Here is a 15639-nt window from a genome sequence, read left to right on the forward strand (position 1 = left end):
GGACAAATTGAGATTTTCATTCGAGGAGCACATGGTAGAGGAAACAAAACAAAACTGATGTTGTCGAGGTGCTGGAGGTAGTATCACGTTGAAGGTGGTTTTCTGGGTAATGAGGGGACCTTACCTCTTCACCCAGCAGAATCATTGCAATGACACAATACCGAGTGGAGATGAAAATGGAAAACGCTCAATTCTCCAACGCAAACATTATTTACCTTAAGGAGCCCCCAAATAAGTGATAAATGCAGATGTCATTTATAAAGCTCGACTAGAGTTTTATAAAATTTGTATTCCCATGCAAGTCAGAGACATAAAAGAGAAGGAACACATGTACATGCTACAGATGCATATGAAGAAATACATGTATATGCTAACAATATATGTAAGTTAGAGATACATGTTAAAGAAACATGTGATGGAACATATGCACATATTACTGAGGTAAATGTGTAGGCATACTTGTGCACATCATAGAGATATTGGAGAAGGTAGAATAAAATTACTTTTGTCCAATGAAAGATTTGAAAAGTGTTTGGAAAATAATACAAGTGTATCTGCATCTTTCAGTTATCAATAATGAGAGTCAGGGCTCGAACCCGAAGCCTTCTGATGTGTATGGCTTAGTATCATTTAGAATCCAATTGTTTCCTCCCTGCGTCGCCTGTTGCAAATATTAAATCTGGTTTGATTCACATTTCTCTTCCCCACATAATTAAAATGAATCATAAAGATTCCTGACACAACTTGTACATCAGAAAACTTTGATCACTAAAACCACATCAACAATTGCTTGAGCACTGATTCATGCTTAAAAAAACACTAACTTGTACTAAGCTTGTCACTGATTATTATCTAGATCAAGGGCTGGGACCATGTATATTGTCTAAGATTTCACTCTGATACAATACAAAGTGTTCCCTTGAGTTTGGGATTTAGAAAGGTCATTGGAATGGAATTAGTTAACTTTGCTCTGCATTTGGACCTCGCAAAACCTGGGCTAGAAGTGAGTGGATAATGCCAGATGTGTGAAAATTGTAGAAAAGAGGCTCCAATTCCAAATGCAGGCATAGTCACCAAAATGCCTGTCAGTGCACCGAGTATCAGAAAATATTGGCCATAAAAGAGTTCACCACGAATGCCAGTGAAGACTTGGCATCAATCTTGGCTCAATTGGTAGCACTCTAGCTTCTGTGCTGCTCCTACATGTTCAGCTAGTGATGCAGTGTTTTTTTGTGGAGGTTCATCCCAAGCAGCTCTGTAACACAGGACTCTGCTCCACAGGCTGTTCCCAGGGACGCAAACCGAGATAAACATCAACTGCAGCTGGAGGACCATCAACTCAATGAAAGGCGCCCTTTGTTCTGCCCGAAACGTCTTGGTCTTCCATTGTTGCAAAACAGCTGTCGTTGATCAAGCATTGCAGACTGGCACCAATCATATTGATAAAAGCAAAAAACTGCGGATGCTGGAAATCCAAAACAAAAACAAAAATACCTGGAAAAATTCAGCAGGTCTGACAGAATCTGCGGAGAGGAACACAGTTAACGTTTCGAGTCCGAATGACCCTTCAACAGAACTAAGTAAAGATAGAAAAGACGTGAAATATGAGTTGGTTTGGGGGGGGGGGGGGGGGGGGGGGGGGATAGCTGGATAGAGGGCCAGTGATAGGTGGAGATAACCAAAAGATGTCACAGACAAAAGGACAAAGAGGTGATGAAGGTGGTGATATTATCTAACGGAATGTGCTAATTAAAGGTAGAAAGCAGGACAAGCAAAGTACAGATAGCCCTAGTGGGGGGTGGGGTGGGGTGAAGGAATTGAAATAGGCTAAAAGGTAGAGATAAAACAATGGATAGAAATACATTTAAAAATAATGGAAATAGGTGGGAAAAGAAAAATCTATATAAATTCTTGGAAAAAAGAGGGATCGGAAAGGGGGTGGGGATGGAGGAGAGAGTTCATGATCTAAAATTGTTGAACTCAATATTCAGTCCGGAAGGCTGTAAAGTGCCTAGTCGGAAGATGAGGTGCTGTTCCTCCAGTTTGCGTTGAGCTTCACTGGAACAATGCAGCAAGCCAAGGACGGACATGTGGGAACTGTTCTCATGGACAGCAAACCAGGAAGCTAAGAACCACTGAATCCCTTCACTTTTCACTTTTAAATTTTACATTCCAAGGTTCAGGACTATGCGCTGGGGAACACACTAAAGCTTGAGCAGCTGCCACAAAGGCTCAATGGGGAAAGGATGCTGTCTAAGGCTTTCCTGCCATAGTACACAGAGGGGCTGGATGGACCAGAGAATGTTTGACATGAAATGTATATTGTAAATATAACCTGCAATTGTAATTGGTTGTAAAGTGCTCTGGGACAAGGTGCCAAACAGATGTAAGTCTTTCACTTTCAAGGCAGAGACGTAGAGAAGCATAAAAGGTTTAGGGAGGGAATTCCAGAGTTTGCAGCCTAGGCAGCTGAAGGCACACCTGCCAATGGTGGAGCAAAGAAAATGACCACTGGCCTCATTCACTTTTATTGGCTTCCTGTCCACCAACACCTTCAATTCAAAATTCTAGTCCTCATGTTGACCTCTAGCAGCCTTACAACTTCCACCCCCACCCCCACCCCTCCCAAACTTTGTTTAGCACCTTGTGCTTCTCCCCCACTCACTTCACACTACCACACTGGAGTGGTGCCTTCAACCACCTGGGCCTCGCACTCTGATTTCCGTGCTCAAGCCTTTGGAGTGGGTCTTGAACACATAACTTTCTGACTCAAATGCGAGAGCCCTACCCACAGCCACCTGGCAGTCCAATTGCTCCTACTTAATGCCAAGCCATCCCTCGGTTAGTGCTGGAATTTTTGCTGAGTAATCCTCCCCAACTACTACTACAAGCTCCCTAGGCTCACGCGGGATGGACAGGCACATCGGCCAGCTCAGGGAGAGTGGCTCACACCAGGGAACAGCATCCCCAGCACGTAACAGGATCGAGGGAGTGAAAAGAAATAGGTGAAGAGGGAAGGGCAGATAAAAAAAAGTTAATGGCAACCATTTTTCTTTAAGTCACTCCTGTGAATTACCATTAAAATGCAAAGGAGGCTTGGTGGGAAAGATCTTCCAAAAATAGCTTTACAAGTCAAACAAAAAACAAATGAATGACCACTCCCAGACTGGCAGGCATCTGCTGACAGTCTCATCTGTCACTGCAAACATTGCACACCTGTTCCAATAAACCAAAAAGGTGTTGCCTGTGCTTAAAAAATGCTTACCGCAGATCTTGAAAAAAAATTAGTTGACAAATTAAGGGGGCCAACCAGAGAAAAGACAGAGGCAGCAAGATCAAATGGAATTTTGCATCCAACTCAAAAAAGGACTCTCCATAATTGAGCATTTTCCATGCTAATCGCTGAGACAGTATTGCATTTAGTCAGCAGTTATTCAATAACAAAAGAGGTTGTGCGTAAAGCCTGACAGGGTGGCTTGGAGAAAGTTGGTGGTGAGCAAAGGCTTTCCGACAAGAATCATTCCACACCCTGGCTCACCTTTTGAGAGGCAAAAATGGCACGTTGGTGACACCTTGTGGTAAGCAACAATTACAGCGCTCTCCAGCATGGAGACAAGAAGTTGGGCCTAAAAACAAAATTCATTTCATGAGCCCAGATTTTGTGGTCAGCAGCAAAGTGGTGGCACTCACCACTGACCTCAAAGAAAACTGTCTGAAAAGATCTGCTGCGTGGTATTCCCCTTTCCTCACATCTAGGGGATCTCCAGGCATCCAGCAGAGGAAACAGCAAACCAGGAAGTTAAAAATCACCAAATCCCTTCCCTTTTTAAGATCGTGAAATAAGTGTTTGGGACATGCACGAGATTAAGATAGAACCTAAAATATCAAACTTTAAATTAAAAATATATTAAATTTCTTTAACATAATGGAGAAACTTGAAAATATAAAATTAGTTTTTCAGGGCAAGTGAGGATGTTTAGCAATAATTATCAAGATGGCACACTGTTAAAAACCCAGATACACCATATTCTACAAGGTGTAGCTTTTTCCAGGGGCTTTTACAATGAGGCTATTGCATAAAAGGATGAGTCATTGTCAGATCAATGATTTTTAATTGATTGCAGTCTGGAGGGGAAACTCAACAGTACACCATATGGAGAAGCACTAAGTCACTGGCAGCAACTGGATATTCCCATTTAAACATGCACCTGCAGACTCCAGAAGTTGCTGTCAATGTTGGAGGAATAATGACAGCAAATGCTGATGGTTTCAGGGTCATTACCCACTGCAAACTCCAGTGAGCTCAACGTAGATTGAGAGCTATGCGGCAGATACAAACATACGAGTTAGGAGCAGGAGTAAACCACTCGGCCCCTTGAGCCTGCTTCACCATTCAATAAGATCATGGCTGATCTGATCGTAACCTCAACTCCACATTCCCACCTATCCCCGATAACCTTTCACCCTCTTGCTTATCAAGAATCTATCTCTGCCTTAAAAATATTCAAAGACTCTGCTTCCACTGCCTTCTGAGGAAGAGAGTTCCAAAGACTCTCAACCCTCAAAAAAAAATTCTCATCTCTGTCTTAAATGAACAGCCCTAATTTTTAAACAGTGACCTTTAGTTCAAGATTGTCCCACAAGAAGAAACATCCTCTCCACATCCACCCTGTCAAGTCCCCTCAGGATCTTATGCTTCAATCATGTCGCCTCTTACCCTTCTGAACTCCAGCAGATACAAGCCTAACCTGTCCAACCTTTCCTCATAAGACAACCCACCCATTCCAGGTATTAGTCCAGTAAACCTCCTCTGAACAGCTTCCAATGCATTTACATCCTTCCTTAAATAAGGAGACCAGTACTGTACACAATACTCCAGATGTGGTCTCACCAGTGCCCTGTACAGCTGAAGCATAACCTCCCTACTTTTATATTCAATTCCCCTCGTAATCAATGATAACAGTCTATTAGCTTTCCTAATTACTTGCTGTACCTGCATACTAACCTTTTGCAATTCATGCACCAGAACACCCAGATCCCTCTGCATCTCAGAGCTCTGCAATCACTCACTATTTAGATACATGCTTTTTCTTTAAATACTTCCTGTCAAAATGGACAATTTCACATGTTCCCACATTACACTCCATTTATCAGATATTTGCCCACTCATTTAACCTGTCTATATCCCTTTGCAGCCTCATGTCCTCTTCACAATTTACTTACCTATCTATCTTTGTGCCATCAGAAAATTTAGCCCCTTCATCCAAGTCATTGATATAAATTGTAAAAAGTGGAGGCCCAGCACTGATCCCTGTGGCATTCCACTTGTTACATCCCGCCAACTAGAAAATGACCCATTTATGCCTACTGCTTCCTGTTACCCCCTACACCCTAGGCTTTTATTTTCCACAATAACCTTTGATGTGGCACTTTATCAAATACCTTCTGGAAATCTAAGTACAGTACATCCACCTTTACCCTTAGCACTTGTTGCTTCTTCAAAGAACTCCAAGAAATTGGTTAAACATGATTTCTCTTTCACAAAACCATGTAGACTCTGCCTGATTATTGTGAAGTTTTCCCAAGTGCCCTGCTACGATGTCTAATAACAGCTTCTAACATTTCCCTATGACAGCTGTTAAGCGAACTGGCCTGTGTCTCCCTTCCTTTTTGAATTAAGGAGAGAAATGCTGGGATAATTAAAACAACCACTTAAAAAATGACCTGAGCAGGCCCGTGGCTGATTCAAGTCTTATTGAAAATCAAACTCAGAATATTTGGACACTTAACAGCAGAGCTGCCCTGGCCCTGTGGGAAACCAGGGCACCACTCGCAGATACAGCTGTTGATAAGACCGTGGGAGCTGAGACTCCACATGCTTGACATCCCCGACCCTCCTTAACCAACACAAGGAAGAGCAGAGTCATCGGTTATTCCTCTCCAACATCTATGGAGCCTGCCCCAACAGAAACCAACTGTTGCATTTGCAGATTGTATGTTTGAGAAAGGTGATAATATAAGTGCAGGTGTCTCTGCAACACTCAATAATCAGTGGAAAGATAAACAGTTAGGCTCAAATACAACCTCAGGTAAAGTCATACACAGGTAAAAGCAAATTGTAACGAGCTGGTTTGGGAATCCCTGAAAATCTACTGAAAAGTTTAACTGTAGGACTAAAGACTTGCATTTATATAGCACTTTTCAAGACCACCAGATGTCTCAAAGCACTTTATAGCCAATGACATGTTTTGAAGTGTCGTCACTGTTGTAATGTAGGGAATGTGGCTGCCAATTTGCTCACAGCAAGCTCCCACAAACAGCAATGTGATAATGACCAGATTGTCTGCTTTGGTGGTGTTGATTGAGGGATAAACATTGGCCAGGACACCAGGAAGAGCTCCCTGCTCTTCTTCGAAATAGTGCCATGAGACCTTTAACATCCGCCCAAACAAGCAGATGGGGCCCTAATCTAAAAGATGACACCTCTGACAGTGCAGAACTCCCTCAGTCCTGCTCTGGAGTGTCAGCTTTGGTTTTGGTGCTCAAGTCTGGCAGTGGAACCTTGTGATTCAGAGGTAAGAATGCTACCAATTAAGCCGCAGTTGACACTCAAGACAACTATTTCCACCAAAACAGCAAGTAATTAATAACTAGCAGATTCCCCTAGCACTGGGTCAGTCCAGGTCAAATTTCAGATGTTTACTACAGTTTGGTGTCAGCCTAAGCACACTGTCCCTCGTTGTATAGCTAACAAAATATCACAGGTAGAATTAAATATCACAGATAAAGATTCGAGACCTGAAATATGTTTGTGACAGTAATTATCCCACACTTTACAAGGCTTGCTTAAGGTGCAAACAACTTTGTTTCATCTTCTCTCTCCAAAGAGCTTACAAAAGCACCTTTTATGGCCCCGGGACCTTCCAAAATGCTTTTCAGGCAAAGAAATATTTTTGAAGCATAGTCACTGTGTAGGGAAACATAGGTCAACTTGCACACAGCATGATTTCAGACTCAGTTTTCTAGCTACCGACACCTTCCCTCTTCCTAAACCACTGTTTGTAACCTCACTATCCTTTTTGGACTTAAAGCTGAGCTTCCAACTCCACAGTGTCTCATCACAGACTGCCAAGTGCCACCTCCACGATATCATCTGTTTCTGTATTGCCTCATTCCATTGGCTGCTGAAACCTTCATCCAGGCCGTTGTTACAAGGCTTGCTATCCCAACACTCTCCTGGCCTTTCAACCTCTATAAACTTCAGCTCATCCAAAACTCTGCTACTTGTATCCTAACTCACAGCCCAAGTCCAATCACCCATTACACCCTGCTTACTGACTTACATTGGGTGTCGGTCCAACAATGCCAGCAAATTTAAAACTCACCTGCGTGCATGTTCAAAGCCCTCATCTGGTCTTGGTTCAACGTTTCATACAAAAGATGGCACCCCCAACAGTGCAGCATTCCTTCCACACTGAATAGCTTCTGTGCCCAACTGTCTGGAATGAGACTGGAATCCAGTCTTCTTATTCAGAGGAGAGTGCAAGTTGTAGAGAGGCCTGGTGTACACTGAAGAGATTCAGGCACTGAGCGTGGTTCAAAGATAAAGGTCAATTGCTACATTAGTTTTTTAAAAAATTATTAATTCAAGGGATGTGGGCTTCACTGGCTGGGCCAGCATTTATTGCCCATCCCTAATTGCCCTTGAGAACGTGGTGGTGAGCTGCCTTCTTGAACCGCTGCAGTGTAGGTACACCCACAGTGCTGTTAGGGAGGGAGTTCCAGGATTTTGACCCAGTGACAGTGAAGGAACTTCCAGGTGGTGGTGTTCCCATGTACCTGCTGCCTTTGTCCTTCTAGATGGTAGTGGCTGTGGGTTTGGAATATGCTGTCTAATGAGGCTTGGTGAGTTTCTGCATTGCATCTTGTAGATGGTACACACTGCTGCCACTGTGCATCAGTGGTGGAGGGAGTGAATGTTTGTGCATAGGGTGCCAATCAAGGGGCTGCTTTGTGCTGGATGGCGTTGAGCTTCTTGAGTGTTGCGAGAGCTGCAGTCACCCAGGCAAGTGGAGAGTATCCCATCACACTCCTGACTTGTGCCTTGGACAGGCTCTGGGGAGTCAGGAGGGGAGTTACTCCCCACAGGATTCCTAGCCTCTGGCTAGTCCAGTTTAGTTTCTGGTCAATGGTAACCCCCAGGATGTTGATAGTAAGGGGATTCAGTGATGGTAATGCCATTGAATGTCAAGAGGCAATGGTTAGATTCTCTCTTGTTGTAGATGGTCATTGCCTGGCACTTGTGCAGCATGAATGTTACTTTCCACTTGTCAGCCCAAGCCTGGATATTGTCCAGGTCTAGCTGCATATGGACACTAACTGTTTCTGTACCTGAGGAGTCCCAAATGGTGCTCAACATTGTTCACTGATGATTGCACATCCCCACTTGAGACCTTATGATGGAGGGAAGGTCATTGATGAAGCAGCTGAAGATGGTTGAGCCTAGGACACTACCCTAAGGAACTCCTGCAGTGATGTTCTGCAGCTGAGATGACTGACATCCAACAACCACACCCATCTCCCTTTGCGCTAGATATGACTCCAACCAGCAGAGAGTTCACCCTCTGATTCCCATTGACTCCAATTTTGCTCGGGTTCCTTGATGTCAAGGGCATTTACTCTCACCTCATGATTGTGCTGCAGACCCACAGATTAGGGCTGGGAAATCAAGAGACAGATCAAAGAGATTATTTTGAACATTACTGTTCTGAGAAGTTTCAATAACCTGCTCAGAGGGAAAAGGGAGTGGAGTTCCTCAAAATAGTGCAGGACTCCTTCCTCAAGCAGTGTGTCCACATGTCTACAAGAGGTCTTGCTAGATCTAGTTATGAGTAATGAAATAGAAAATAGGTAGATAAAGTGAGGACTTTAGGAGTAATGACCATAAAATAATCAGGTCCAAGATCCAAATGAAAAGAGAAAAAATACACATGGCAAATGTTGATCTACAGCCTGAGTGCCAATATCAATAGGATACTTTAAAAACAGGTTGGAAAGTTGAATAAATTATAAAAAGTTCAAGTTTCAGCTGTGGATTAGAAACCAAATTAAACTGAAAATGACACCAGAAGGCTATAGGCAGGATAAAAAGAAGAAAAATAAGGAAAGAAGTCTAGAAAGGGACAAGGAAAGGATGCAAAGACAGAATCTCTAAATATTAACAGTAAAATACTGTACAAACATTAGTGAGAGGGGGAAAAAGAGATTATGTTGATTTTTCTGCTGAACCTCTACAGGAATACTTAAAAAACACCTTCACTTCAACATTTACGAACAAGGATATGGGGAGGAGGCCAAACTGGTTAAAAATGATTAAAGCAAAGTACTGGAGAAGTTAGTTTATCTAAAGGATAAAGTGCCAGGAACTGATGGGATATATCTCAGGATCCTGCATGAAATGGGGATGAAGGGGGGCAGTGGGAAGAAAGGAAATGAAGGTATCCAAATCCATAGATATTATTTTTCAGGGTTCTCTGAAGTGTGGGTGTGTGTTAGAGGACTGGAGTGGCCAATGTAGCACCCATTCTCAAAAAGAGCTAACCTGGATAATTATAGACCAGCTAGCTTAATGCCTGTTGAAGGGAAAATTTGAGAAACAATACACAGTCTCAATAATAAATTCAGCCAAGGCTATTTTTAAAAAATTGTTTTAGTGTCGTTTTAAAAAAGGTTTTAATTTCAAACACAGAATAAAGTGCCTTGTGAATAATTAGTAGCTGCTTCAAATTTTGGCTTATTCAGTCTTGACTCAAGGAACGTTTTTTAAAAAGCAGTAAACTCCTGTCCCAGCTGGTGCTCCCAAAACACCGGACCAGTTCCATCTTGCAATCAGTTATCAGGAACTGCTGAATCTTCTGAGCCACATCCCCTTTGATAGAGAGGGTTTTGAAGTGGTCAAACTCGCTTTTGCCCAGCTTGCGCAGTCTGCGGGCTGCAGCTCGGTAGCACTTCCAGGGTTGCGGTTCAATCAGCAAAGCCTCGCAAAGTCCCGACACACACACTAGGAAATCCAGTAACCCCTGGTCACCGTGATTGAGATGGATCCACATTGTCACAGACATACAAAAGCAAATGTCAAAAGCAGTGTGGTCAAATTTGTCCAAGTAAGGCTTTAACACGGCCTCTCGGGAAGCAGGGTCCATGACATCCAAAGTAACGTATGAAATGGATTCAGGAAAGGAATTAGATTCAGTGGCTCTTTGGATCAGGTCAGCATCGATGTCACAACCAAGTAGCTTCAAGTCCATTCCACCTGGAGAAACCCACATCAGGTTTTCTTTCAGATCACAAAGGTGCTTATACATGGCAACGCTGAAATCCTGAGGAAGACATTGACAGTTTGTAAAATTAAAAAGCATAAAGAAAAGCATCCACAAAGGACAAAAATCTAAGACTGAGTTTATGGATTACAAGCAAATTGAATTCTGGCTACCTTAATGTATCACATTATAAACAAGCACTTTTAACATATGTCACAAGGCACTTCACAGGGGTATTACCAAATAATATTGGACACCAAGGCATAGAGATACAAGACAGGGGGTGACCAAAAGATTGGTCAATGAGGTAGGTCTTAAAGGAGGAGAGGTTTAGGGAGGAGATGAGAGCATAAGGCCCAGGTAGCTGAAGACAACCACCAATGGTGGAGAGATTGCAATCAGGGGGACATGCAAGAGGCATGAATAGAGGAGCACGGAGATTTGGAAAGGTTACAGGGGAAGTGGGAGGGGGCAAGGTCAGGGAGGGATTCGAAAACAAGAATAGAGTTTGTGGTGAGGACCAAGGCAATGGCTTTGGACTTCCCAATATTAAATTGGGAGGGTAATTCCTGCTCATCCAGTGTTGGCCAAGCAGCAAGACTGAATCAGAGGTAGTGGATGGGTTGAGAGAGGTGAGGTAGAGCTGGTGGTTTCAGTGTGTGTGGACCCAACATAGTGTTTTCAGATGTGGTCAAGAGGCAGCATGTAGGTGAGAAATGGGAGGGGCTCCAAGGATAAATCCTCGGGAACAAGTTAACAGTGCAGGAACGGGAAGAGAAGCCACTGCAGCGATTGTCTGGCTACAACAGGATAGATAAGAATGGAACCAGGCAAAGGCAGTTTTACCTCAGAGGGGTGTTGGAGATGATATGGTCAACCATGTCAAAGGGTGCAGAGAGGTCAAGAGACAGTGAGTGCATCAAGGTCATAGTCTCAGAGGATGTCATTTGCGGCTTTGATAAAAGCTGTATCATAGCTGCAGCATGGGCAGAAACCCAATTTAAGGTGAGACATGAAGTTGAAAGAAAGAGGAGAATGTATTTGGAAAGGTAACAGCATGTTCAAGGACTTTGCAGAGGAAAGGGAGGTTGGAGATGGGTGGTAGGGATACAGGGATTAACGGTGGACTTCTGAGGGATGGGTTAATGACAGCAGACTTGAAGGGGAGGGTGAGAGAAGGAACTGTTAACAATAGCAGCTAACATTGGTGGGGGGGGGAGGGGGGAAAGAGGGAGTCAGGATGGCAGGTTGGGTGGTCAGCCATGTTCCTCCCAAGCTGTACAGCAATCCACGAGTTCCCTCACAGGCTGCACACAAATCAGACCTTCGTTATCGTGCATGCATGGTCATGCAAAAAAAAAACTCCGCACTAAAAGATTAGAGGGAACATTGGTGATCAGCAGTTTTTGGGAACAGAATCAAGTGGACAGGAGGTGGGTCTCATGGGCAAGATGAGCTTGGATGAGAGGAGATAGCAGAACATTAGAGAAAGATGCAAGTTCAGGTCTAGGGGAGGGGAGGAGTTTGATCCAGTAGGCGAGGGGCAAAGGGAGTGACAGCAGATCCTATGTGGTCCAGCCAGATCTGATGGTGAATGGTTAAACCAGTTGTCCACCATAAACCTTCAAACTTGCATCCCCTGGATTAAAGGGAACTGTGATGGGGGCCATACTAGGGGAACAACCAGGATGAGAGTGTTTAATGGGGGCTAGGACAAAAGGGGGCGGGTGGGTGTGGGTCAAGGGTGCTTTGCTTCAGCTGGAACAACGGCACACATTTTTGTAACAGAGCAAAGGAAGCTTTACTCTGCATTGGTTTAGAATCTGACATAAAGGCATCTGATTCAGATACCGAGTGTCAAAAGTTAAGACATCTGCTTCCCAAAACTGGCATTCTGCATCTTCAGCAAAGGTGGAAAATAAAAGTAAAATGAAACAAAACAACTTTACGCAATGAGTGTTTGGAATGCACTGCCTGAAAGGGTGGTGGGAACAGATTCAATATTAGCCTCCAAAAGGAAAATGGATTGAAGCAGAAACAAGTGCAGGGATATGGGGAATGAGGAGGGGAGTGGGACTAACTGGATTGCTCTTCCAAAGAGCTGGCACATACTTGATAGGCCAAATGGCCTCCTGTGTTGTACTATGTCCTGTGATGTTAAACAACATAGAAATATGCAACACTTGAGCACAGCCAAATGGACGCCAGTTTGGAAACTAGTATAACTTGCTTAACCTCCGGCACGTTACACATTCTGGAATAAACTACTACGAAAGCTTTAGCTCGAGAGCTCTGCACACAGGACTAGTTCAAGTTTGACACAGAATTGTCACTGGAGAATTAGTTGTATTTCCCCAACCCAACCACATCCACTGATTTGGGAAACCGCCCGGCAAAATGAGGCGGTTTCACAAACCAGCAAGAAAGCGGACACCGGATTTGTACTAACTTTAGACGAATCCGATGTCCGTTTTCCACACTAAACTGTAAAACTTCGTGCCGGATATTTTTTTTGGAGGGGGGGGGGTGCGGTAGCGAGAAGACGACACATTGTTTTAAGTGCAAACATGCATTAGTACAAAATGACATTTTTGGCTCTTCAGGGCTGGGCATAAATTAGGATGATGTACAAGTCAAAGCACTGCTGATAAAGGGAGCAATTTGCGACGAATTATGCCAGAACATTAAAGGGTGTCGCTTTTGGAACACGAAATGAACCTGGCGACAGCATTGCAAAGGGCAGCAGTGAGACATCCAGAAAATATCATAGCGACTGCCTGCAACATCTGACAGAGATGCAATCGTGGGGAAAACAGCTATGTTTTTTTAAAGCATTATAATTACTACATTAGGTAAAAATTGTCTTATCATATGAAAGTTAACTGAAGTAACTTTTACGCCTTTTAGATTCATTGCCGGCTGGTCACAGTCGATTATAACTAGAGTCTCAGGCCTATTAAATTAGGCTCCTACCCCACAGTTACAGCCCACGTCCAGCGCCACCGTTCTTCCTCCCGGGAAGACTGCCACTAAATCAGCGGCCGGAATCAGTCGCAGCCGCTCCCCTGGAGGATTGAAACGATAATAGTTAATGAAGTTGCCGTATGGCGCCGCTCCGGGCTCACACTGCTCATTTTCCGTCTTCATGTGTTCAGGCTGCGCCTCATGCATGGGGGACGCCATTGTTTGTCCAACACAGAACCATGCTCTCCCCACCGCAGTAACCACGGCGAAAGGTTCCGGCTGCGTTCCAATACAAGTTTGCCAATCTTGCCTGTTCAGATAAAAAAATGATCAGATGAAAAATTATGGGGAAAGCGTTTGATTCCAGGTTTTACAAAACGAATTTCCCCCAAAAGGTGAATATAGTTCCCTTTTTTGGGATTTTAGAAACTTAAAATAAAAGCATTTCCATAATTAAAAACACCTAAACAGATGTTTCAGTTTTTCACCGCAGTAGAATTAACTCACTTTGTTCAGCAGATATTAAACATATCGGGATTCAGTCTACTTCTCTGATCTGCATTTGTAAATCATCATTTTCCCAACTCCGATCACATAGCTGAAGTACAGCAGTGGGGGACTTGAGAGCAATCCAATACCTCGCCCAGTGATCATTGACCAGGCGATTGCCTATTTAGCAGTGGCAGGCTTCACAACCAAATCCAATCCTGTACTTTAATTAGTTGGAATCCTGACTGATTGATTTTTCCCCTGAGGGCTGCAAGGACCAAGGCCAATTCTGGCACCATGAATCTGCATAATATAGTACCTCATCTATTAAGTCATCAGCCGGCTCTGAAGAAGTCATATAGACGCGAAATGTTTCTCTCTCCACAAATGCTGTTAGATCTGCTGAGCTTTTCCAGCATTTTCTGTTTTTATGTCCGCCAAGCTATGTTCACTTATTTGTGGCAGACTTTCATTCAAACACTGTTCCCCTTGTTGATTTTGTTTCAATTCAATTATCATAGTGATAATAAAATACTACATTTTAATATTTCTAGACCTTAAGACATAAATAGGTATATTTGAAAAAAATTACAAGTACTTTAATAAACCATTTACACAGTTGTCTTAGCCATATCGTAAAACATTTCCCTGTCTGACAGTTATTTTTGCACCTGGACAAAGCTTTGAAAATATTTCAATGTGCAAAATATTGAATCTTCAAATATGACACTAAATATAGTATCAAACCTTCAACATATATGAGTTGAATCTTCAATGATTATAGTGTCATACGGAAGGAGGCCATCAAGTCCATGCCAGCTCTCTGTAGAGCAATCCAGTCAGTCCCATTCACCATTCTATCCCCGTAGCCCTGAAGTTTATTTCCCTCAAGTGCCCATCAAATTTCCTTTTGAAATTATTCATCGCCTCCACTTCCACCCCCCTCGGAGGCAGCGAGTTCCATTATAGTCTTGAACCTTCATTGTATCTTCAAATGGATATGTTATTGAATCTTCAACTGATAGCGTCTTCAACTGATATTGTATTGAATCCTGATATTGAATCTTCAACAACCACCTGCATTTATATAGTGCCTTTAGCATAGAAAAATGTCCCAGGATGCTTCGCAGGAATGTTATCATGCAAAATTTAACACCAAGCTGTATAAGGACAGGTGACCACAAGCTTGATCACAGCAGTAGTTAGGGAGGGTATTCCAGAGCTTAGAGCCTGGGCAATTAAAGGCACAACCACTAATAAGGTGATGGAAATCAGGATGATGATGGGGGGGTGCGCAAAAGGTCAGAATTGGAGGAGTGCAGAGATCTCGGAAGGTTGCAGGACTCTAGGTATTGTGGTGAATCTTAATAATCCCCTTAAAATAGAACCCAAGGGCTAATTTCTGATATAACCTCAGATTCTTAAAATAAATTTACACACTGTCCATTCGCTGATGTTCAGAATGAATGTTCCAGTATGCTTTCTACGTAAATGTGGGATCAGTTCACAATTAAAGCAGACTGAAACCCTCATTAAGACATTAATGGGCCATGGTTGGGCCAAATCTCCTGCAATAGTGCAAAATCCACTTTATACTGTCAATAAATTTTTTTGAACAATGTCAGTCTCTGCCTCCTTGATTTTTTTTCCCTATTACTCTGCCGGATGGTGTCAGTGTGATATTCTTCTGTGGAAGTCATCACATTGAGCCTATTTTTGTTCTGACCTCATGTCCACATATGGACAATTCCATCAGCAATTACTGGTTGTCAATGAGTGGCAATGAAAGGGGCCTTCTCCTGAGGTTGGAGCTGAGGCGTACTGGTGAACCCAAGGAGAGGAAAAAGGAAAGCCTTGCATTTATATA

The 15639-nt window shown here is 43.1% G+C and overlaps 1 protein-coding gene across 1 annotated transcript; it reads right to left on the reverse strand.

Moving 5' to 3' along the window:
- Positions 1-9797: 9797 nt before the first annotated feature.
- Positions 9798-13466, reverse strand: bcdin3d (BCDIN3 domain containing). Its single transcript, XM_078534422.1, has 2 exons — positions 13293-13466; positions 9798-10379 (listed from the first exon to the last, which is right to left on the reverse strand). The coding sequence occupies exons 1-2, from the start codon at positions 13464-13466 to the stop codon at positions 9798-9800; spliced, it is 756 nt and encodes a 251-aa protein (XP_078390548.1).
- Positions 13467-15639: the final 2173 nt, after the last annotated feature.

This window comes from Cetorhinus maximus, chromosome X (assembly GCF_964194155.1).
Source record: "Cetorhinus maximus chromosome X, sCetMax3.hap1.1, whole genome shotgun sequence".
Classification (NCBI taxonomy): Eukaryota; Metazoa; Chordata; class Chondrichthyes; order Lamniformes; family Cetorhinidae; genus Cetorhinus; species Cetorhinus maximus.